The 19053-nt window shown below is 48.8% G+C and overlaps 1 protein-coding gene across 1 annotated transcript in view; it reads left to right on the forward strand.

The window, feature by feature from the left end:
* The first annotated feature begins 5448 nt into the window (after positions 1 to 5448).
* The window catches only part of SRBD1 (S1 RNA binding domain 1), a 781048-nt gene continuing 767443 nt past the window's right edge, over positions 5449 to 19053 (forward strand). The window contains exon 1 of the mRNA XM_078649673.1: positions 5449 to 5551. Coding sequence (XP_078505799.1) covers positions 5528 to 5551 — 24 coding nt within the window. The 5' untranslated portion in view covers positions 5449 to 5527. The remainder of the gene's footprint in view (positions 5552 to 19053) is intronic.

The following is a 19053-nucleotide window of genomic DNA, read 5'->3' on the forward strand; positions in this document are numbered from 1 at the left end:
GGAGCGACCGCGCAGCGGACACGCGCAGCGGGAGCACCGATTAAGCACCGAAGGTGCGCCAAAGGTAAGCCCGTCTGCGCCCGTCCGCGCCTGGACCGCGCCCAGTGCCAGGACCCCTGGCCCCCACCGACGGAAGCCGACCCGACGGACCTACGACACCACCGAACTCAACGCACTCAACACCGGCCGAACCCCGGGCTGCTACCGAGCCACACCGAGACGCACCCACGGACCCTTCAGCTGCCACACCTGCAAGTTCACCTGCAACCGGACCCACGCCACACCAGCACCCACCAAGCCGACCTCCAGCAGCACCCACCTGAAGTGCATCCTGCTCAACACCCGCTCCGTCCACAGACACGCCGTCGAGCTCTGGAACCTGCTCGACACCACAGCCCCAGACGTCGCCTTCCTCACGGAAACCTGGATGAACGCCTCCTCAGCGCCCGACATCTCCATCGCCATTCCAGACGGATACAAGATCATCCGGAGGGACCGCGTCAACCAGACAGGAGGAGGCATCGCCATCATCCACAGGAACACCATCCGCATCACGACCAACGCTGACGACGCTGACGACACCCTCGCACCCGCCGAACACCTGCACTTCCAGATCCACGTCAACCCCAAGACCACCCTCAGAGGCACCCTCATCTACAGACCCCCGGGACCACGCACACAATTCAGCGAGGACATCGCCGACTTCATCAGCCCACACGCCCTCCCCTCCGCCGACTACATCCTCCTCGGGGACCTCAACTTCCACCTGGAGAACAACAACGACCGCAACACCACCACCCTGCTGGACAACCTCGCCAACCTCGGACTCAAGCAACTGGTGACCACCCCCACCCACTACGCCGGACACACTCTTGACCCGATTTTCTCCTCCAGCAAGGACATCGCCTTCAGCCACGCCACGGGGCTCCACTGGACGGACCACAGCTGCGTCCACTTCAGCTTCAGAAGGACCACGCTCCACCATCACCAGCAACAGGCTCCCCGCAGAAGCTGGAACAAGATCACTGCAGACCAGCTTGCTACTTCCCTGAACAAGAACCCTCCCACCAGCACAACGAACCCCAGCCAAGCAGCCACCAACCTCACGAAATGGATCAGCGACTGCGCAGACGACCTCGCCCCGCTGAAGACCCCGCCGAGCAGACCCGGCAGCAAGAAAGCCCCATGGTTTAACGACGACCTCAAGAGCTCCAAGAAGAACTGCAGAGCACTCGAGAAAACCTGGCGCAGAGACCCAACACCGGACAACATGACTGCCCTCAAGCTCGCCACCCGAAAACACCACCACCTGATCCACGCCACCAAGAAAACCGCTTTCAAGGAACGACTGGACAACAACGCACACAACAGCAAGGAACTCTTCAACATCGTGAAAGAGCTCTCCAACCCCAACGCCGGAAACAACGACATCACCCCTTCGCAAGACCTCTGCAACTCTCTCGCCTCCTACTTCCACAACAAGATCGCAGATATACACAACAGCTTCAGCACTCAACCGATGCACGCCACGACCGAATCACCGCCCCCCACCACCACCCTCCGCGCCTGGACCCCGATCAGCACCGAAGACACCATCCGCACGATGAACTCCATCCTCTCCGGATCTCCGACAGACCCCTGCCCTCACCACGTCTACAACAAGGCCGACGCTGTCATTGCACCCCACCTGCGGGACATCATCAACACCTCCTTCGACACCGCCACCTTCCCGGAGAGCTGGAAGCACACCGAACTCAGCGCTCTACTCAAGAAACCATCAGCAGACCCAACCGACCTCAAGAACTACCGCCCCATCTCGCTGCTCCCGACCGCCCCATCTCGCTGCTCCCGTTTCCAGCCAAAGTCATCGAGAAGACCGTCAACAAGCAACTGGCCGCCTTCCTCGAGACGAACGGATCCCTCGACCTCTCGTAGTCTGGCTTCCGGGCCAACCACAGCACCGAGACCGCCCTGATCGCAGCCACCGATGACATCCGAGCCCTGCTCGACAATGGAGAAACAGCGGCCCTCATCCTCCTGGACCTCTCCGCGGCCTTCGACACTGTCTGCCACCGTACCCTAGTACAGCGCCTCAGCAACGTTGGAGTCCAGGAGAAGGCACTGGAGTGGATCACCTCCTTCCTCGCCGGAAGGACACAGAGAGTCCGCCTCCCCCCGTTCAGATCGGAAGCCACCGAAGTCATCTGCGGCGTCCCTCAAGGCTCCTCGCTCAGCCCAACACTCTTCAACGTCTACATGAGCCCCCTCGCAGCCATCGCACGCCAACACAACCTGAACATCATCTCCTACGCCGACGACACCCAGCTGATCCTCTCCCTCACTAACGACCCCGCCACCGCCAGAGCCAACCTGCACGAAGGGATGACAGACGTAGCCAAATGGATGTCGGAAAGCCGCCTGAAACTGAACTCGGACAAGACGGAAGTCCTCATCCTGGGATCCTCACCCTCCGCCTGGGACGACTCCTGGTGGCCCCCCGCCCTGGGCAGCGCACCCAAACCCACAGACCACGCACGCAACCTGGGCTTCATCCTGGACTCCTCCCTCTCCATGACCAGACAAGTCAACGCCGTCTGGTCATGCTTCAACATCCTGCGCATGCTACGAAAGATCTTCCGATGGATACCCACCGAGACCAGGAAGACGGTCACCCAGGCCCTCGTCACCAGCCGTCTGGACTACGGCAACTCCCTCTACGCTGGAACCACCGCCAAACTCCAGAAAAGACTCCAGCGGATCCAGAACACCTCAGCACGACTCATCCTGGACATCCCCCGCCGCAGCCACATCTCCGGACACCTGAGAGACCTGCACTGGCTCCCGGTCAACAAGAGAATCACCTTCCGGCTCCTCACCCACGCACACAAAGCCCTACACAACCAAGGACCAGGATACCTCAACAGCCGCCTCAACTTCTACGCTCCCAAACGCCAGCTTCGATCGACCAGCCACGCCCTCGCCACCGTCCCCCGCATCCGAAGAGCCACCACAGGAGGAAGTGTAAAGGGGGGGTCAGTAATGGGCTGGACACGAGGTTTGGGCAAAGCGGGTTTTATTTTCATGTACAGTTTTTTCTTTCTTAAAGTCAGTCTGTCTCTGGCGAACTCCGCTGGGTCCGTGGTGATTATGGGTTCAGCCGCTTATCCGATAATCTTCTAGCCCGGGATCAGGGCAGTTGAACGAGGCAGCTCTCAGGATGACCGGGGAAAAAACAAAACAAAGAAAGGACTAATTACTTTCCGTCCTCTTTCTTTTACTTGGGGACACCGGGGAAGTGAGGGACACCTTTAGTGCATAGCGTTGCCTTGCCGATACAGTGACTCGTAGTGAGGGTAGGGTTATTTACAGGGTTCAAGTAGGTGCGGGACCACTAGGAAGCTGAGGGTATTTAACGCGGGAACAGTCCCCTTCGCCCCACCCAGCTTGTGAACTTGGCCCGTACCTGTTGGAGCCACACTCCTCCCTCGGGAGTGTGGCCGGGCGCAGCGCCGTCTCGTTGGCCTCCTGGCTCGTCTGCTTCTTTCTGTAGCGCGTCTGCTTCTTCTTGGGGCACGTCTGCTTCTCGTCCCGGCTCGGCGTTCAGGGCTCCGTACTCTCGCACCAATTCCTCCGTCTTGCTCTCCCTTCCTCCGGTGATGTCACACCCCTCCCCTTGGACCTCCGGTGTCTTATCCAATGATGCATAGCACACGTCATTGTGGGAGGGGCCTTCTTCCGGGGCACACGGCCAGTTAAAGGGGCCATATCGATTTCCTTCAGCAAGGGCATGCCACGAGTGTTGATCGTCCTGTGAGGAAGGATGAAGGGAATCCTTATCATTATATGTCCACCAGTCCATTTCCTCGCTGTCCCCCTGGGTACTGGGCAACTCGGACACCTTGTTACAGGAAGGTCCTTCTCCTACCTGGCTGCCAAGACTTGGAACTCCCTTCCGACCCACCTCCGCCTGACCCAGGACCACCTCGCCTTCAAGAAGCAGCTCAAGACCTGGCTGTTCGAGCAGTAGCGGACCCCCGACCCCCCCCCCAGCGCCTTGAGACCCTCTGGGTGAGTAGTGCGCTATATAAATGCTATGATTGATTGATTGATCTGTGTGTGTGTGTGTGGCTCTGTGTGTGTGTGTGTGGCTCTGTCTGTAAGTGTCTCTGTCTGTGTGTGTGTGTGTGTGTCTCTGTATGTGTGTGTGGCTGTCTGTGTGCGTGTGTGGCTCTGTCTCTGTGTGGCTCTGCCTGTGTGGCTCTGTGTGTGTGTGTGTGTGTGGCTCTGTCTGTGTGGATCTGTGTGTGTGTGTGTGTCTGTGTGTGTGTGTGTGTGGCTATGTGTGTGTGTGGCTCTGTCTGTGTGTGTGTGGCTCTGTCTGTGTGTGTGTGTGCGTGGCTGTGTGTGTGTGTGTGGCTCTGTGTGTGTGTGTGGGTGTGTGTGGCTCTGTGTGTGTGTGTGGGTGGGTGCGTGTGGCTCTGTGTGTGTGTGTGCAAATGCAATAGGTCTCGCATTTGCGAGAGATTAAGCTATTGGCATTATAAATGACAATGCCATTTAATTATATCTTTTAAAAACAAAAATAATGTCATGAGCAATACCAATAGCTCTAACTTTAACAAAGACGAGACCATTGCATTGTAAACGCTTGTTTTATATATATATATATATATATATATATAAACTGTCCAACCCTAATCGCTTCAACTCTTCTTAAAATGTAATCATAAATGAAATTTCACCTTGTATATATGTAACTCTAACCACTAGTATCTGTAGTAGACTTATGAACTTACTATCATTCTTGTGTGATTTTAGAGTTTATCAGTTTGTATATGTATTCTGAAGTCGTTATGTAATGTAACTGGTTCTATTGTAAACCGCTCTGACACCATCGGGTAAAGTTCGCACTACATAAACAGCATACATAAATAACTACGATACTTCAGAGCTAAGTATCTTAGGTCTCACAGACAGCACTTAACCTGGAGAATGCGCACCGTGCTAGTTTTACGTCACACGTCACGTCAGCACCGAAAGACTGTTGCGCTTTCCCACGTCAGCACTTCTACAAACCTATACCTGTGTGGAAGAACCCAATAGGCACAATGAAAACTTAAAACAGCACTATCTTAAAGTCAATGTTATGGAGTCAAAAGAATGTAGAATAAGCTTTCTTTTTTAAAAACATAAGAAATAACGGCTCATATTTTAAAATGCTTAGGTTTGAAATCGGGTTTACAACTTACATTTGCTTTTTATCAAAATACTTCATCGCTTCGAGTACAATTATGACGACTTTTGGTAAGATCATATACTTGGCTATAAATTCGTGTGGTGAGACCGTCTGATTTTCGTGGTTTTGGCTGGGTATTTCTTGCCGGTAGTGACTTCGGTGTAGCCATTTAGCAAATATTACCTGCCTTTCTCTTTCTTTATGTAGGCGTTGCGTGTTTCGGGTTTGTTCTTGTAGGCGATTGTGCTTGTTCGTCACATTGGACCTGGTCCCGGCATCAGTGGCAGTAAAATGGAGGAGAGCAGCACCCCAGAGGTACAGCACTTTCCTTTCTGGGGAGTTCTCCCTTAAGTATCAGTCGTGGGGGTCTTGCAGAGCCGTGGGCTGATGAGGGTGTGGCGGGTTTGTCCAAGAGGTAGGGGTTGGAGAGCCTAGGTCTGCTGAATCCCCATGTGCCCTCAGTTCAGTGGCTCATTGTGGCAGCTGCTCAGCTGTAGTTCCACTCCCGCCTTGCCTATACGGTGGGATTTTCGTCAGCATGGCCAGTACCACGTGAAGTGCAATGGGGTTTACTACTCTGTGCAGTGAGCTTGGTAAGGTAGTCTATGCAGGGAGAGGCTGGAGCTGTGCAATGCTGTGTGTGCGGTGCTGTCAACTCTCCCGAGGCTGCAGTTAATAGAGGCACATCTGCTCTCGCTGCCAGAGAGACTCTTTCTGCATTTAGAGTTTGGTGCTGAGCTGTGCTCACCTCCCCTGACACCCAAGGGCATTCGAACTCACCGGAGATTAAACAGTGACGGTCGCATGAACCTGTGCACCAGCGTTGTTTGGAGTTACACACCTGCACCTGTCTGAATGTTGTGAACTGTAGGTGATACAAAGCCCAAGTGGCGCTGGTTTCAGATTATAATTATTTTATGGCCGTGGCACTTGGAATGCAAAGATTTAAAATTGCTTCATTGCCAGGTGTAAGCAATGTAACAAAACTGCAGGACAACATACTTGCTTCCTAAATGGGACAAGTTGAGGCATTTTTCAACTCATGTTCTTTTGTCATTATGAAGTAGCTCCATCGTATAGGTTGATACCACTCGGCATGTTTTCTAGGATTCTTTCATCGACCCAGTAAAATCATGCCCTACTGTATTTACAGGAGAACTTTAGCAGCAACATTTAACATAGCTGGATTCTTTCCACATGGATGTGAACGCTTCAACTTGACAACAATACATATGTGCAGATTTTTATTTTCTTTAGTTTTGGTAGTTTTTGGGTTGTTGGCTGCTTTGTGTAACATCTTTTATTACTGTTTTATAGAACATTTTAGGTACTTCAGAGCAGTAAATCACCACTGTATCTTTGTTTTACCCAAAGGTCTTTGGTTAGTATCTACAGAGCCAAATATCTCTCGTTATAAACAGGACTTTGAGTGGGGCAGATCCTACCAGATCTGACACCAGACAGTTATTAAAAACCGATTTTTGAAACCGGTCTCCACAGGGCCCTATATTTATAATCTTAACCTTACAGGCAAAACACTGATCGACTTCTTAATAATGCTTGTCAAATTCATTAAGGTAACCCATGTTAGCAGTCCCTATTTACATTTTACATGTTTTATTTCACCTTGCATTACCTAAGAGTATTTGTTTTTCTAAATGTCTTTGTCATTTTTTTCATGCAACATATGCCTCTTGAATAGTGTTTCTTGTGACCTGGATGAGTTTAGTTTGTGGATGGTTGTTCATGACTGAGAGCTCGGGAGCCGATGCTGAACACAGTGCAAGCTTCTCACATTGTCTGTCAGTTGGTCATAAAGGTGTTCAGACTTCATGCTCCTCCAGTTCTGTGCCTCTCTGTAGAACACACAGAATAATGGTCACATACATATCGGTTGTAATTACATTTTCTTTGAGAATGTGTGAAGAAGGTAGAAAGTTGTCAAACACATTGTCACTTATTTCATCTGATACCGCAAAGAAGCATTGTCAAAGCCACAGGTCTGGCTTGCTTTAGCCATATATTCTGTGTTGTGTGATATGCCCATATATAATAACAGAAAATCCACAGGGAAACCCAAATTCTGGTGAGGTGATACACTGCGTGAAGCACAAGATATAATTTCACAGTTTAAACAATGGCCTTCATTAAATAGACCATGCCTCTTTTGAAAGTATTCCATTTGTTCCTCTTTTTACCCCCTCCTTTTCCTGAAGCCCACCACCTTTTTTTCATCCCACATGAAGCATTAGTTTTGAGCCCTTTTTTATGTAAGTGTATACATTAGGTTATGAGGTGTAACATAAGAGCAAAACATAAGAGTGATGCCAGGCTCCTACTACCTCCATACCACTAGAACCTAAAACACTGAGGGCTTGACTCACAGAAAGGCTTTCGAGGAAGAGATTTGATTTTCTCCTGGAAATTCACGAGTACTACTGGAGTTGGCCTCGCCTGCTCACAGAAAAACTGCTTATAAATATGGCTTTGGGTGTGTTGCAAGGATCCAGCTCCTACACAGAACTGTGCGCAGAGGCCCAGGTCATCAGTGAATTGTGGTGTACCAGAAACTCACCTCAGTACCTAGAAAACACGAACCATCTAGCATCAGTGTCACATTAGCTCTTCGTCCTATAGCAAAGTAACCAATGATTAGACAACCTAGAACATGCGACTTAGGACCAACTCAGGAATGGTGGGAAGTGAGAACACTCTTTTGTTATACTCTCATACCAGTCCACAACAGGAGTAAATAAGAGATACAGGTAAGGTTAAAACGACGTGCTCTCAGGTGCAGTATCTTTGCCAACATAAGCAGACATATGACTAGAAATAATATGGTCAGCATTATTACAATTCCATAAAACACAAAGGGAGAAATCAAATTAAAATGATGGTGAAAACAGGTCGTATTGTGCCTAGTTATAACACCCTCCCTATCTAGGAATTATGTTTTATAAACTAAAGAAGATCTCTTAGGCTTGTGTGGGAGACCCCATTACCTCTCAGCTCAGCAAGAGTAAATCACATCAGGATCAGCAAAAGCTCTCTGCATCCCTGGAAACGGAAATTCTTCCAAGTGTGTGAAATCATGGCTGCAGTGTAATAATAAAGGCGCCAGGATTTCAGTTGGCTCGCAGCTGCCATTTGTTGTGTCTAAAAAGCGTTAGCCGATCAGTTCGAACAACAGCTACCATGTTATGATAACCTTGACGGCTTCAGCACTCATGGTGCTGACTAGGGTTACGATGTAAGTCTAGACATGTCGAAAACAAGCCTTTCCCATGTGAAGACATTTGCGCAGCCTAACTTACAAAAACAGCTAAATGCAGTGTTGTGTGCAAAAGCAGCAAAAGATAAAATGGCGTTTATACTTCTAATAAGCCATGCTAGCATAACGTGTGTGTTAGGATCTATGCTCAATAGATCTATGCTTAATAGAACACTACAGATGCAAGTAGTGTAGGGCTTGGAGCAGTATTGACCCAAATTTCTGGTGGCGTTGAAAGATTTATAGGTTTTGCGTCCAGAAGACTTCAAGGAGCGGAAACGTCTTATTCAGTAATTGAGAGAGAAGCTCTCGCTTGTACTTGGGGTATCAAGCATTTTAGATATTTTCTGTGGGGTTTGCCTTTTAGAGTAATAACAGATCACAAGCCCCTGGTGCATTTATTCAAAGGTGGTAGAGGCCTAGAAGGGAATGTTACCCCTAGGATATCTAAATGGATTCTGTCAGTTCTTGAGTACAATTTTGATATGGAATACGTCCGAGGTGAAAGAAATGTTGTGGCAGATTATTTGTCTAGGATGCCAATTGAAGCAGTGTCAGAGGAGTTTGTGGGTGACAAAATTAATGCCAGTTGCAATGAAATTTTGGCATTTGATAGAGTTGAGTGGGAAGGTGCTATGAGTGATGATCATCTACTAAAAATAGTTATGAATAATGTGTCTGGAGGTTGGTCTAAAGAATCTTGTAGTGATATTCGATTAAAAAGTTTTTTTCATGTGGAGGGAGAATTAAGTGTTGCAGAAGGAAAATTGTGGCGTAGAAATAGATTGGTTCCACCATGCCGTCTTAGAACTAAAATTATGAACCTAGCACATGAAGGCCATTTAGGTCGCAACATGACAAAAAGAAGAATTCGAGAATCCTACTGGTGGCCAGGGATGGATGGGGAAATTGACGAAATCGTAAAGAATTGTTACGCGTGTGCAAGTAGCGACAAAACCAAAATGGTCAGACAACCTCCCCTCCAGTGCGTTAAGTTTCCAGAACATCCATGGGAGAAATTAGCTATTGATTTTTTGGGTCCAATTCATAAACTGGGAATGCGCAACAAATTTTTGATGGTACTAGTGGATTACCATTCTAAATGGTTTATAGTGGAGTCAACTGAGTTTATAGATACAAAGAGAGTAATAGGGTTTTTAGAAAGAGCATTCTTGAGTGAAGGGATTCCGAAAACTTTAGTATCGGATAACGGAGTGCAATTGGTTTCTAGGGAGATGAGAGAATTCCTGAATGGGATGGGATTTTGTCATGAAAGAGTGGCGTTATTCAGGCCACAAGCTAACGGTCTAGTAGAAAGAGTGAATAAGTTATTAATGGAAAATATTCAATTATCTCTTACTAATGGTTTAACTTGGTATGACGAACTAAAAAAGATGATGTGGTCCTACAGAGTTACTCCGCACTCGGTTACTGGTATTTCACCGTTCATTTCTCTTAAAGGTCGTGAGCCTGGGGTGAAAGAAATTCCAGGTTGGTTGAGAAACAAGAAGTGTGTGTGGATCGATCGTAAAGAAGTGAAGCACAGTGTTGACAAACAACAAAGTAATACTGCACTATCGTATAACTTGAGAATGAGAGTACGTGAGAATGATTTCAAAGTGGGTGATTGGGTAGTGACAAAGAAGGGAAGATTTGTAGTTAAAGGTGACAGCAAGTTCTCTCAACCTATACACATTAAATATGTCAAAAGGAATGTTCTCATTTTAACAGATGGTTCTGCTTGGAGCTGTGGTAATGTTGCGAAATGTTGTGCTCCTTAAAATATTCTTGTTTTTTCCGAATAACTGCATTATTATTGTTCATATTGTATTTACTTTATTAATTGTAATGGGGGAGATGTGTTGGGATCTATGCTCAATAGATCTATGCTTAATAGAACTCTCTGTTAGTTGCTATGATACTTAGAATGTTATGTCTTGAAGATGTGCCAGTAAGAAGAAGCTAGAGAAGGAGCTGGAGGTCTCTTCATGTATGCTGATAAAAAATAATTAATTTACCTTCTATCAAATTGTGTGAACCCCATCTTTACAGTGTGCAAACTAGTCTTAGGCCACACTACACCCTCCCTTGATCGGAGAACGCACAATAAAGGGGGCAACATTTATAGAACGCAGAGTTCAAGTTTGAATGAGACAGAACCAAGTTCAGAAATTTTGCCAAACATGATAATTGGGAGTAAAAATCCGAATTAAAAAGTATCCAATTTATTAAAACATTCATGGGTGGCCATGGTGTGAATAAGATTTAAAAAAAGTAGAAACATTTAAGACATCATTGAAAAAAAGTCACAAGTCCAGTACGCCACTATGAAGCAAAAAGTCTCACTTCAATCCAACAGCGTATCGGCACAGTATGTTGCAAACGCCTCCAACAGAAAGTCGTTGTTATCATCCGTGAACATTTCAGCCATCCAATGCAATAATGGAAATGAATATACATGTTCTTCAATAGTCTGAGCCTCTAGCACCATCAGAGGACAACTCTGGCTTTCTTCGAGATAATTGTGTGCCAGAAAGTCATTGGCCGCAGTCCATATGTTCCAATTGCCCAGGACTCCATGAGCCTGCTGCCCAGGCCATAATCCCGAAACCAGACCAATATAGTTCAAGAGCAACTAAGGGACTCATTAGTAGATTAAAATCCGGGTCAGGAGACACCGTGTTGCAGAGACACAAATCCAGGGAAAGATAAACCTTACACCACACTCCGTCGCCAGAGGTAGCGATCCTTAGTATTCAAGCTAAGGTAACGAAGCTGAAGCAGCCAGGGCAGACCGTTGTGGGGCACAGAATGTGCTTAAATTTTGGAGTAAGCAAATTAGCAGCAGTACGCCCACTCCCAAAGTGAGAATTAGCGGGAAACCGCCAAAGCACTCGAAAAAAACGAATGAAAAAATGCTTTTATCACACCAAATATAGCTTGAAATGAGGTCACAAGGCCAGAACTTACTACTCTAAAAAAGTGTGCCAGGCCCGTGGTAGAAGAGGCATTAAAGATTGTGTGAATCAAAGCACCAAAATCCAGGGGCAGATCTGTATTTAATAAGGCATGTACCTCAGTACGAGTGTTAGCAACGTGAAGGACGAAAGTTTCACGCACAGATGTAAGGGCGACTTCTACCTGGGACAAAAGAGCCCTTATTCGACTCATTCTGTTGAACTCTGCTTTCAAGGTCGGAATAGAAGGCCAAATGGAAACTTCGAGCCTCCCATGTGGAGGAGGAAATTAGAACATTTTTACAGAAAACTACACGTTGGGAAACAGTAACGATGTATGGAATTCCCGCAAGCATACCACAGCAATCTTCATTATTTAATAACAAATAAAGACTGTTGTGCAATGATGGCGTCCAGTTTGCTCCTTTGTAATGTGTCTCTTTGGTGCAATGTTGAGTGAGGTTGTTATCGGCGAGGAGGTTGGATAGCGATCTAATTGGAGGGTTATGGGATTCATTCCATCGGAGATTCAGGTCACCAAGAATTATGTTTTTGGAATCGCCGAGAGCGTCTTGAGCGATCAGGTTGGATAGTTGGTCTCCAAACTCATTGTTTCTGCCCGGGGGGTGATAAAGTAGATGGCAGAGTAGAGAGTCATTGTCTTTGGTTTTGATGGAAGCGGATAGGCATTCAAATGAGTTGTATTCAAAGGGGGAGGTTTCTGTGATGTTCCAGCTGTCCTTGTGGATGATAGCAACTCCACCTCCTCGTTGTTCTATCCTGTCTTTGGAGATGAGGGAGAATCCTGGTGGAACCAGCATGTCTAGGCAGGGGGGCGATGACTTATTTAGCCAGGTCTCAGTGAGGAACGCAACGTCTATGTCGTGTGTGAGGATGGCTTCAGCTATGTCCGTTGCATGTAATGAGGCCGATCTGCAGTTCATTAGGAGGCAGTTGGTGATTCTCTCCTGAATGCTGGAGGTTTTGTCTTTAACTTCTCTGGGTATGGCGGTGAGGATTCGTAATCTTTGTCGTTTGAGGGTGGGTTGATCTTTCCGGTAACCAGTGATTACTTGGATTTTGGATTTAGGTGAGACTGAGATGGGAGAGTCGTAGGTCGTGGCTAGTAATGCTGCTTCAATGTCTGACATAGGGGCTTCTGATCTGAGTGGTCTGGTGGTCAGGTGTTTTGAGCCTGCTAGGGTGTGAGATGAGTTAGTCGTCAGAGGCCTGGTCCATGGGGCTCTAGAGAGTTCAGTTTTTTTGGGACTGGAAGCTAGGACCTTGGGATAGGGATCGATCGGGTGAGTATTGGGGGCTACTGTGGGTCCCTGGGAGATGATGGCGTTGGCGAGGAGGGGCGTTCGGGGAGGGGTATTGGGAGGTTTGGGGGGATTATATTGAGCATTGAGGGGTACTATGGGACCCTGGGTGATGTTGGAGTTGGCGAGGAGGGGCGTTCGGGGAGGGGGTTTAGGGGGAATACAGGCTATACCGAGGTTGAGGAGGGTTTCTATTAGGCCTTGGGTGATGGAGTCGACCTGTTTTTCCAAGGCTGAGAGCCATTTGGTTATGGAATCAATTGGGGGGTTGTGGGCAACTGCAGTGGGGCCGAGCGTGTTGTGGTTCGGGAGAGTGGGTTGAGAGATAGGGATCGGGGTAGAGGGAGGGGGTGGTGTGGGAAGAGGGCTGGGTGGGAGATTGGACATGGGGGGGGAAGGGGAGAGGGTCGGGAGGAGGATAGGGCGGGGGAGGTTTGAGAGTAGGGGGGAGATTAGAGGGGAGGCTCGTTGGCTGTGGACTGCCTGTTGACCGGGGGGTGATTGTCCTCGGGGGTGGGCGATAGCTATGGGGGGGTGAGGTGGTAAGGGGGGGGTAGGGGTTGAGAGTTGCGTTTCCTGTTGGTGGTGGATGGATGGGCGTGGGGGGTGGGATGCGGCGGGGGAGGGGGGGAGCCTGACGGGCTGTGTGTGGATCGGGATGGGTCGTGTCGCGGTCTTCTCTGTCTGTAGAGGGAGTGGACGGTGAGGGTGTTGACGCGAGGTGCGGCGGGGTAGGAGGGGCTGACTTGAGAGAGGGAAATAAGGAGTCAAAAGCTTCCAGGTTATCATTGTTGGCTTGTATGAGGACTGTGCCATTGGTGAAGATAGTCACGGTTGTATAGCCCCTGCCAACTGATCTGAACGGAAGAATCGTAGTTAATTTGCAGCTGTGAGCAGTGGAGGTGGTTTTGGCGATGAACATCCGCGTTCTGATTGTGGAGACCCAATATTCGGGTCTTTCGGTGTGGAATATTAGGTCCATCTTCATCGGTCCTGTGGAGGTCGAGTGATAGATGTCAATGATTAGGGTTTCTTTATGTTTGTGGATGAGTTTCTGCTTGAAAGTGCGTCGAAGCTTTGTAGAGAGGAGGGGGGGAAGATGATGGTGAAGGAGTTCCGACTGTGAGGTTTGAGGTGGGCAAGTGGGATAGGAGGAGGAGGGGGAGGTTGGTCCCGGGCCATCGTGAGGATAGTAGAGGGTGGGAGAGCCTAGGTGAGTTGCGATGTGAAGCTTGGAGCTTAGGTGGCCCAGGGTGACGAACCGAGGTGTTCCCGTGGAGTGTTGAGGGAGGCGTTCCAGGCCGGTGGAGAGGGTCTTAAAGCCCGTGTGGTACTGCTTGGGAGTTTGCAGGTGATCGGACTCAATTGGAAGTTGGACTTTTGTAGACTAGCGTCTTGAGAATGGAGTGAGATGGAGGTTCTGGTCAGGAGAGGACATGCAGAAAGCCTCCCAGACGTACACACCAACAGCCAGCTCAGTACGGGATCTGACCTGACGCAGTTCTAAGGTTGCTGTTAATAAGCTCTATCATCCATGATCATTCTGATAGAGTTGCACCTTGTCTGGTGTAAGGGTAAGGAATTTTGAGTCTACAGGGCCTCCTTGGTCATTTTGGGGGAAGTGGATGTGGATAGTGAAAGAGGACGTTCCGTTGTCCCCCTGTTAGATGCCCCTCTCGAGTTTATCAGTCAAAAATCACTGTGAAGTCAGGCAATGTCTTCTTTGGCCGCCATTTTGGGGTCAGGCACAAGGCCGGCGGCTGTGGGGAGCAGAGGGAGCCGGTGGGAGACTTTTTATTACAAAAAAGGAGGAAGATAGGGCTGTCGCTTGGCGCCCACGTAGTAGTCGTTACCTTGCAGGCGGCGTCTTTATCTGCCATTTTGGGGACAGGCGGTGATGGGCAGCAAAGAGAGCCGGGGAGGGGACTTATAGTTACACTAGAGGTGGATCGGGCTGTAGCTTGGCGCCCCTGCCGTGGCCATTACCTTTTTGAATGTCAAGGGCGACTCCGGAGTATGTTCGGGTCAGGCGGCGTCTACTTTGTCCGCCATTTTGGAGACAGGCGTGAAGTCTGAGGCGGAGAAGAGCCTGCAGCTTCGTTGAAGGGACTGCTTGTTATTTCTAACGATCAGGGCTGTGGCTTGGTGTTCATTTGGCCGTCCATGCGCTTGCAGGGTGAAAGAGAGCGGCTCCGGAGGAGGCTCTCGTCAGGCGATGTCCTTAATAGCCGCCATTTTGGGGACAGGCGCAGGGGCTTACCGGAGGCGAGAGTCACGGAGCTCCGGTGGTGGATTGAAGTCCTGAACTATTAGGCGGGCTTGAGTTGAGGAGTTCTTCGTTCCTGGTAGTGGCGATGATGATGGGATGCTGGATCCGGCGCTGATCTGCATAAAGTGGGTGAGTGTCCTGGGGTCGCAAGGAGGGCAGAGGGGCATCGATCAATGTAGAGCGAGATCGGGCGGCGGGACTCTGCTTTCCTAAGGCGGGACAGGCTTCACTTATCCGTCTTGAGCTTCGGTCGTCATTCCGGTGTTGGGCAGCGCTAGGGGGGGGCTCTGTTTAGGATGTTTTTGGTGAAGCCAGGAGCTCGGTGTCAGAGCTTACTACCCCTGCGGCCATCTTGCCTCCACTTCCGCTTTCATAACCCTCATCAACCAGGCTATCTTGAATCCAGTGGCAAAGTGAGCAAGGGACCCACGTCTGGGCATACCCTGCCAACTTAAGGCGAACAAAGTGATACCAAGGGGGATGATGGATGGAGCGTTTGAACAAATCATACACTCATCCCCAGTCAACTGATCTGGGTTTAATCAATCACCATTCTCTAGCTAACTCCACCACCCCAGTTCAGACATGGCCATATGCAAATCAGTCTGACCCTGTGCTTCATGGGAACAGTCCAGCCCGAATTGCCAAGCCATGTCTTCCCTGGACCGGAAACAAGCATCCTGGGACCGGTTTCGTGTTCATAACCCTCATCAGCCAGGCTAACTTGAATCCAGTGGCAAAGTGAGCAAGTGACCCACGTCTGGGCAAATCCTGCCAACTTAGGGCGAACAAAGCCTGGGCATACCCTGCCAACTTAGGGCGAACAAAGCAATGCCAAAGGGGTTGATGGATGGAGCGTTTGAGCAAATCAAACACCCCCAGTAAACTGGTCTGGGTTTAATCCATCACCGTTCTGTAGCTCACTCCACCACCCCAGTTCAGACATGGCCATATGAAAATTACTCTGACTCTGTGCCTCATGGGAACAGTCTAGCTTGAACTGCTAAGCCATGTCTTCCCTGGATCGGAAACAAGCATCCTGGGACCGGTTTCGGATTCAGAAGCGTGGCTCAATGGTTAAAGTGGCAGACCCTGATGCAGAGGTCTGGCCCGGGACCAGGGTGTAATTCCCGCCTCGGCGGCTCTTGGATTCAATTTCCCCGGACCTGATAATTCTCGCCTTGGTGCCTAGTCTAATCATGGGTCCCACTCTGTGACTCTGGGCAATAGCTTGCTTAATCTCCACAACGGCCCCAGCAGCGCTTGGATGCCTGGCTTCACCTTGGGGTGCCCAGGAGTGGACATTTCACAGGAAAGCCAGGATGGGTTCCACAGCGGTATGAATACAGCGCTACGAGACCTCTGGGCAGAAGTGCGCTATATAAATACAAACACATTTACATTTACATAACCCTCATCAGCCAGGCTATCTTGAATCCAGTGGCAAAGTGAGCAAGGCACCCACGTCTGGGCATACCCTTCCAACTTAGGGCGAACAAAGCGATACCAAAGGGGATGATGGACGGAGCGTTTGAGCAAATCAAACACTCACCCACAGTCAACTGATCTGGGTTTAATCCATCACCATTCTTTAGCTCACTCCACCACCCCAGTTCAGACATGGCCATATGCAAATCATTCTGACCCTGTGCCTCATGGGAACAGTCCAGCCCGAACTGCCAAGCCATGTCTTCCCTGGACCGGAAACAAGCATCCTGGGACCGGTTTCGGGTTCATAACCCTCATCAGCCAGGTTATCTAGAATCCAGTGGCAAAGTGAGCAAGAGACCCACGTCTGGGCATAACGGCCAACTTAGGGCGAACAAAGCGATACCAAAGGGGATGATGGACAGAGCGTTTGAGCAAATCAAACACTCACCACCAGTCAACTGATCTGGGTTTAATCCATCACCATTGTCGGAGGGAGGCTGTCCAAACCCAAATCTGGATAGATTGTACTGGCTTTCCCCATGAGTTTTTGTAATCATTGGTCTCTCAATGTAAATCAACTTCGTATCCTTGCACACAAAATGTTGAATTGGTACAATTAAGGTAGGAACAGATTAATTTGTCAGTTTTCTGAAAGGCTAAGAGAAGTGCATTCAGTTCTGTAATTTGAGCAGTTGGGCACCCAAGAGCTTCACAGGTATGTTTCTCCTAGGACCCACTCTGCAGTGCTCCTTCTTAACACCCTACTCCCTGGAACCCGGCAAACTCTTCTGTGGAGTGCCTCAAGGTTCATCCCTCAGCCATTCCTCTTCAGAGCATACATGGTCCCTCTGGCCAGCTTCATCTGCTCACACAACATCAATATCCTCTCCTACGCCAACACCAAGTATCTCTTACTCTCCCTCTCGGGCAAGACTCCCAGCATAAGAAACAAGTTCACCGCCTGCATAAGCAAAGTCAGTATGACCAAAATCACTAACTGCATGAAAGCCAACTTTCTCAAGCTCAACTTTGAAAAGACAGAAGTACTGATCTTTGGCAAGAATACCTCACCATTGGACTCCAACTGGTGGCCGGTTAAACTCAAACCCACTCCCAGAACCCATGCAAGGCAGCTCAAATAATCATCGACAGCAAACTGAAAATGGCTAAACGAGTCAATGCTGTCACCGCATCCAGCTTCTACACCCTGTAGATGCAGAGGAAGATCTTCAAATGACTCCCATGCAATACTAGAAAAACTGTCCCTCACGCCCTCGTCACCAGTGCTTTAACCCCCCCACACACACACACACACCTCAGAGCTCACTCAAACTCATCTGCGGAGTACCTTAAGGATCATCGCTCAGCCCAGCACTCTCCAACGTCTGCATTACACCCCTGGACCACGTAAGTCTCTAATGGCTTAGCCCCTCTGAACTAAGTCTTACTTACAGGCCTCATGTACATTTTTACTTTGATCTTTATTTTTACCTTATTTCCTCAAAATATCACATTCCATTTTATCTGGACCCTTATCTATGGTTACTGTTTGCTGTACACCAGTTAGTCACACAGCAGAGGCGCGTACCTCTGCCTAAACCTATGAGGTACATCTATCTTGATTGTTAGGTAAGGTCTGGAGCAATGTTCAATTTATGTTTACAGGAACATCATCATTTCTTAACATCACCTTAAATGCTTCATATGTTCTAGGTCACTATTGGCATCTAATGTTCACATACCTGTGTCCTCAGCACACATATTAGCATGTAACAATTGATGTGTAATGCAAAATTTCCTAGCTAACGTGCAGGGAAGTTTCAATTCTATTAAGGGCGAGGATTAGGCTTTTCTTTCTTTCATTTATTAGCTCCAGCAGTCTTACAAAGTACTACAATCCACATAAAAATCTACATTTCCCATGAACATAGGGAGAAATGGAAATATACAAAAGTCCGACAGAGGTAGCCAATCATGCGCCAGGACGTCCCATAACCTCCTCTGCCGATGCTCTATCATCCTCTTTCTTCGTTCGACCACCTAGGCAGTCTTTGGTTATTCTTGCTTGCCAGCATCAGATCCTAAGGTAAGAGAAAAGTAAGTAAGTCCGAGAGAGTAGAAACTCCAAACCACAGTCTTGATCAACATAATATGTCCAAAAACAAGCATATCACAGTGGTTCAAACTACATTCTTTGGCAGGAAGAAACCCGTAAACAGTTACTCACCATACGTACGCAGATGTTCTGGGCGGAAGCTGATGAAAACCGGGAGGGCTAATCCTGGCCTCCGCGTCCTTAATAGAATTGAAACTTTCCTGCATCTTAGCTTGGAAATTTTGCATTCTATGGCAGGACCGGAGGCTTCAGATTAGGCTAGTTTAAAGCTTGTCCACCACCAAAGATCCCAGAGACACTACTGGTTTAAAGAAAAACCTTTTGATGGTGGAATCCGAGGACCAACCCATTGGGCAATTGTAGGGAGGAAACCGACCCGTGTGGTTTAGTAAGCGCAATAAACAATTGTTTCACGCCCTGTGGACGTATGTCTATCGTCGCCACTTTGTAG

Source organism: Lissotriton helveticus, chromosome 6 (assembly GCF_964261635.1).
Source record: "Lissotriton helveticus chromosome 6, aLisHel1.1, whole genome shotgun sequence".
NCBI classification, from domain to species: Eukaryota; Metazoa; Chordata; class Amphibia; order Caudata; family Salamandridae; genus Lissotriton; species Lissotriton helveticus.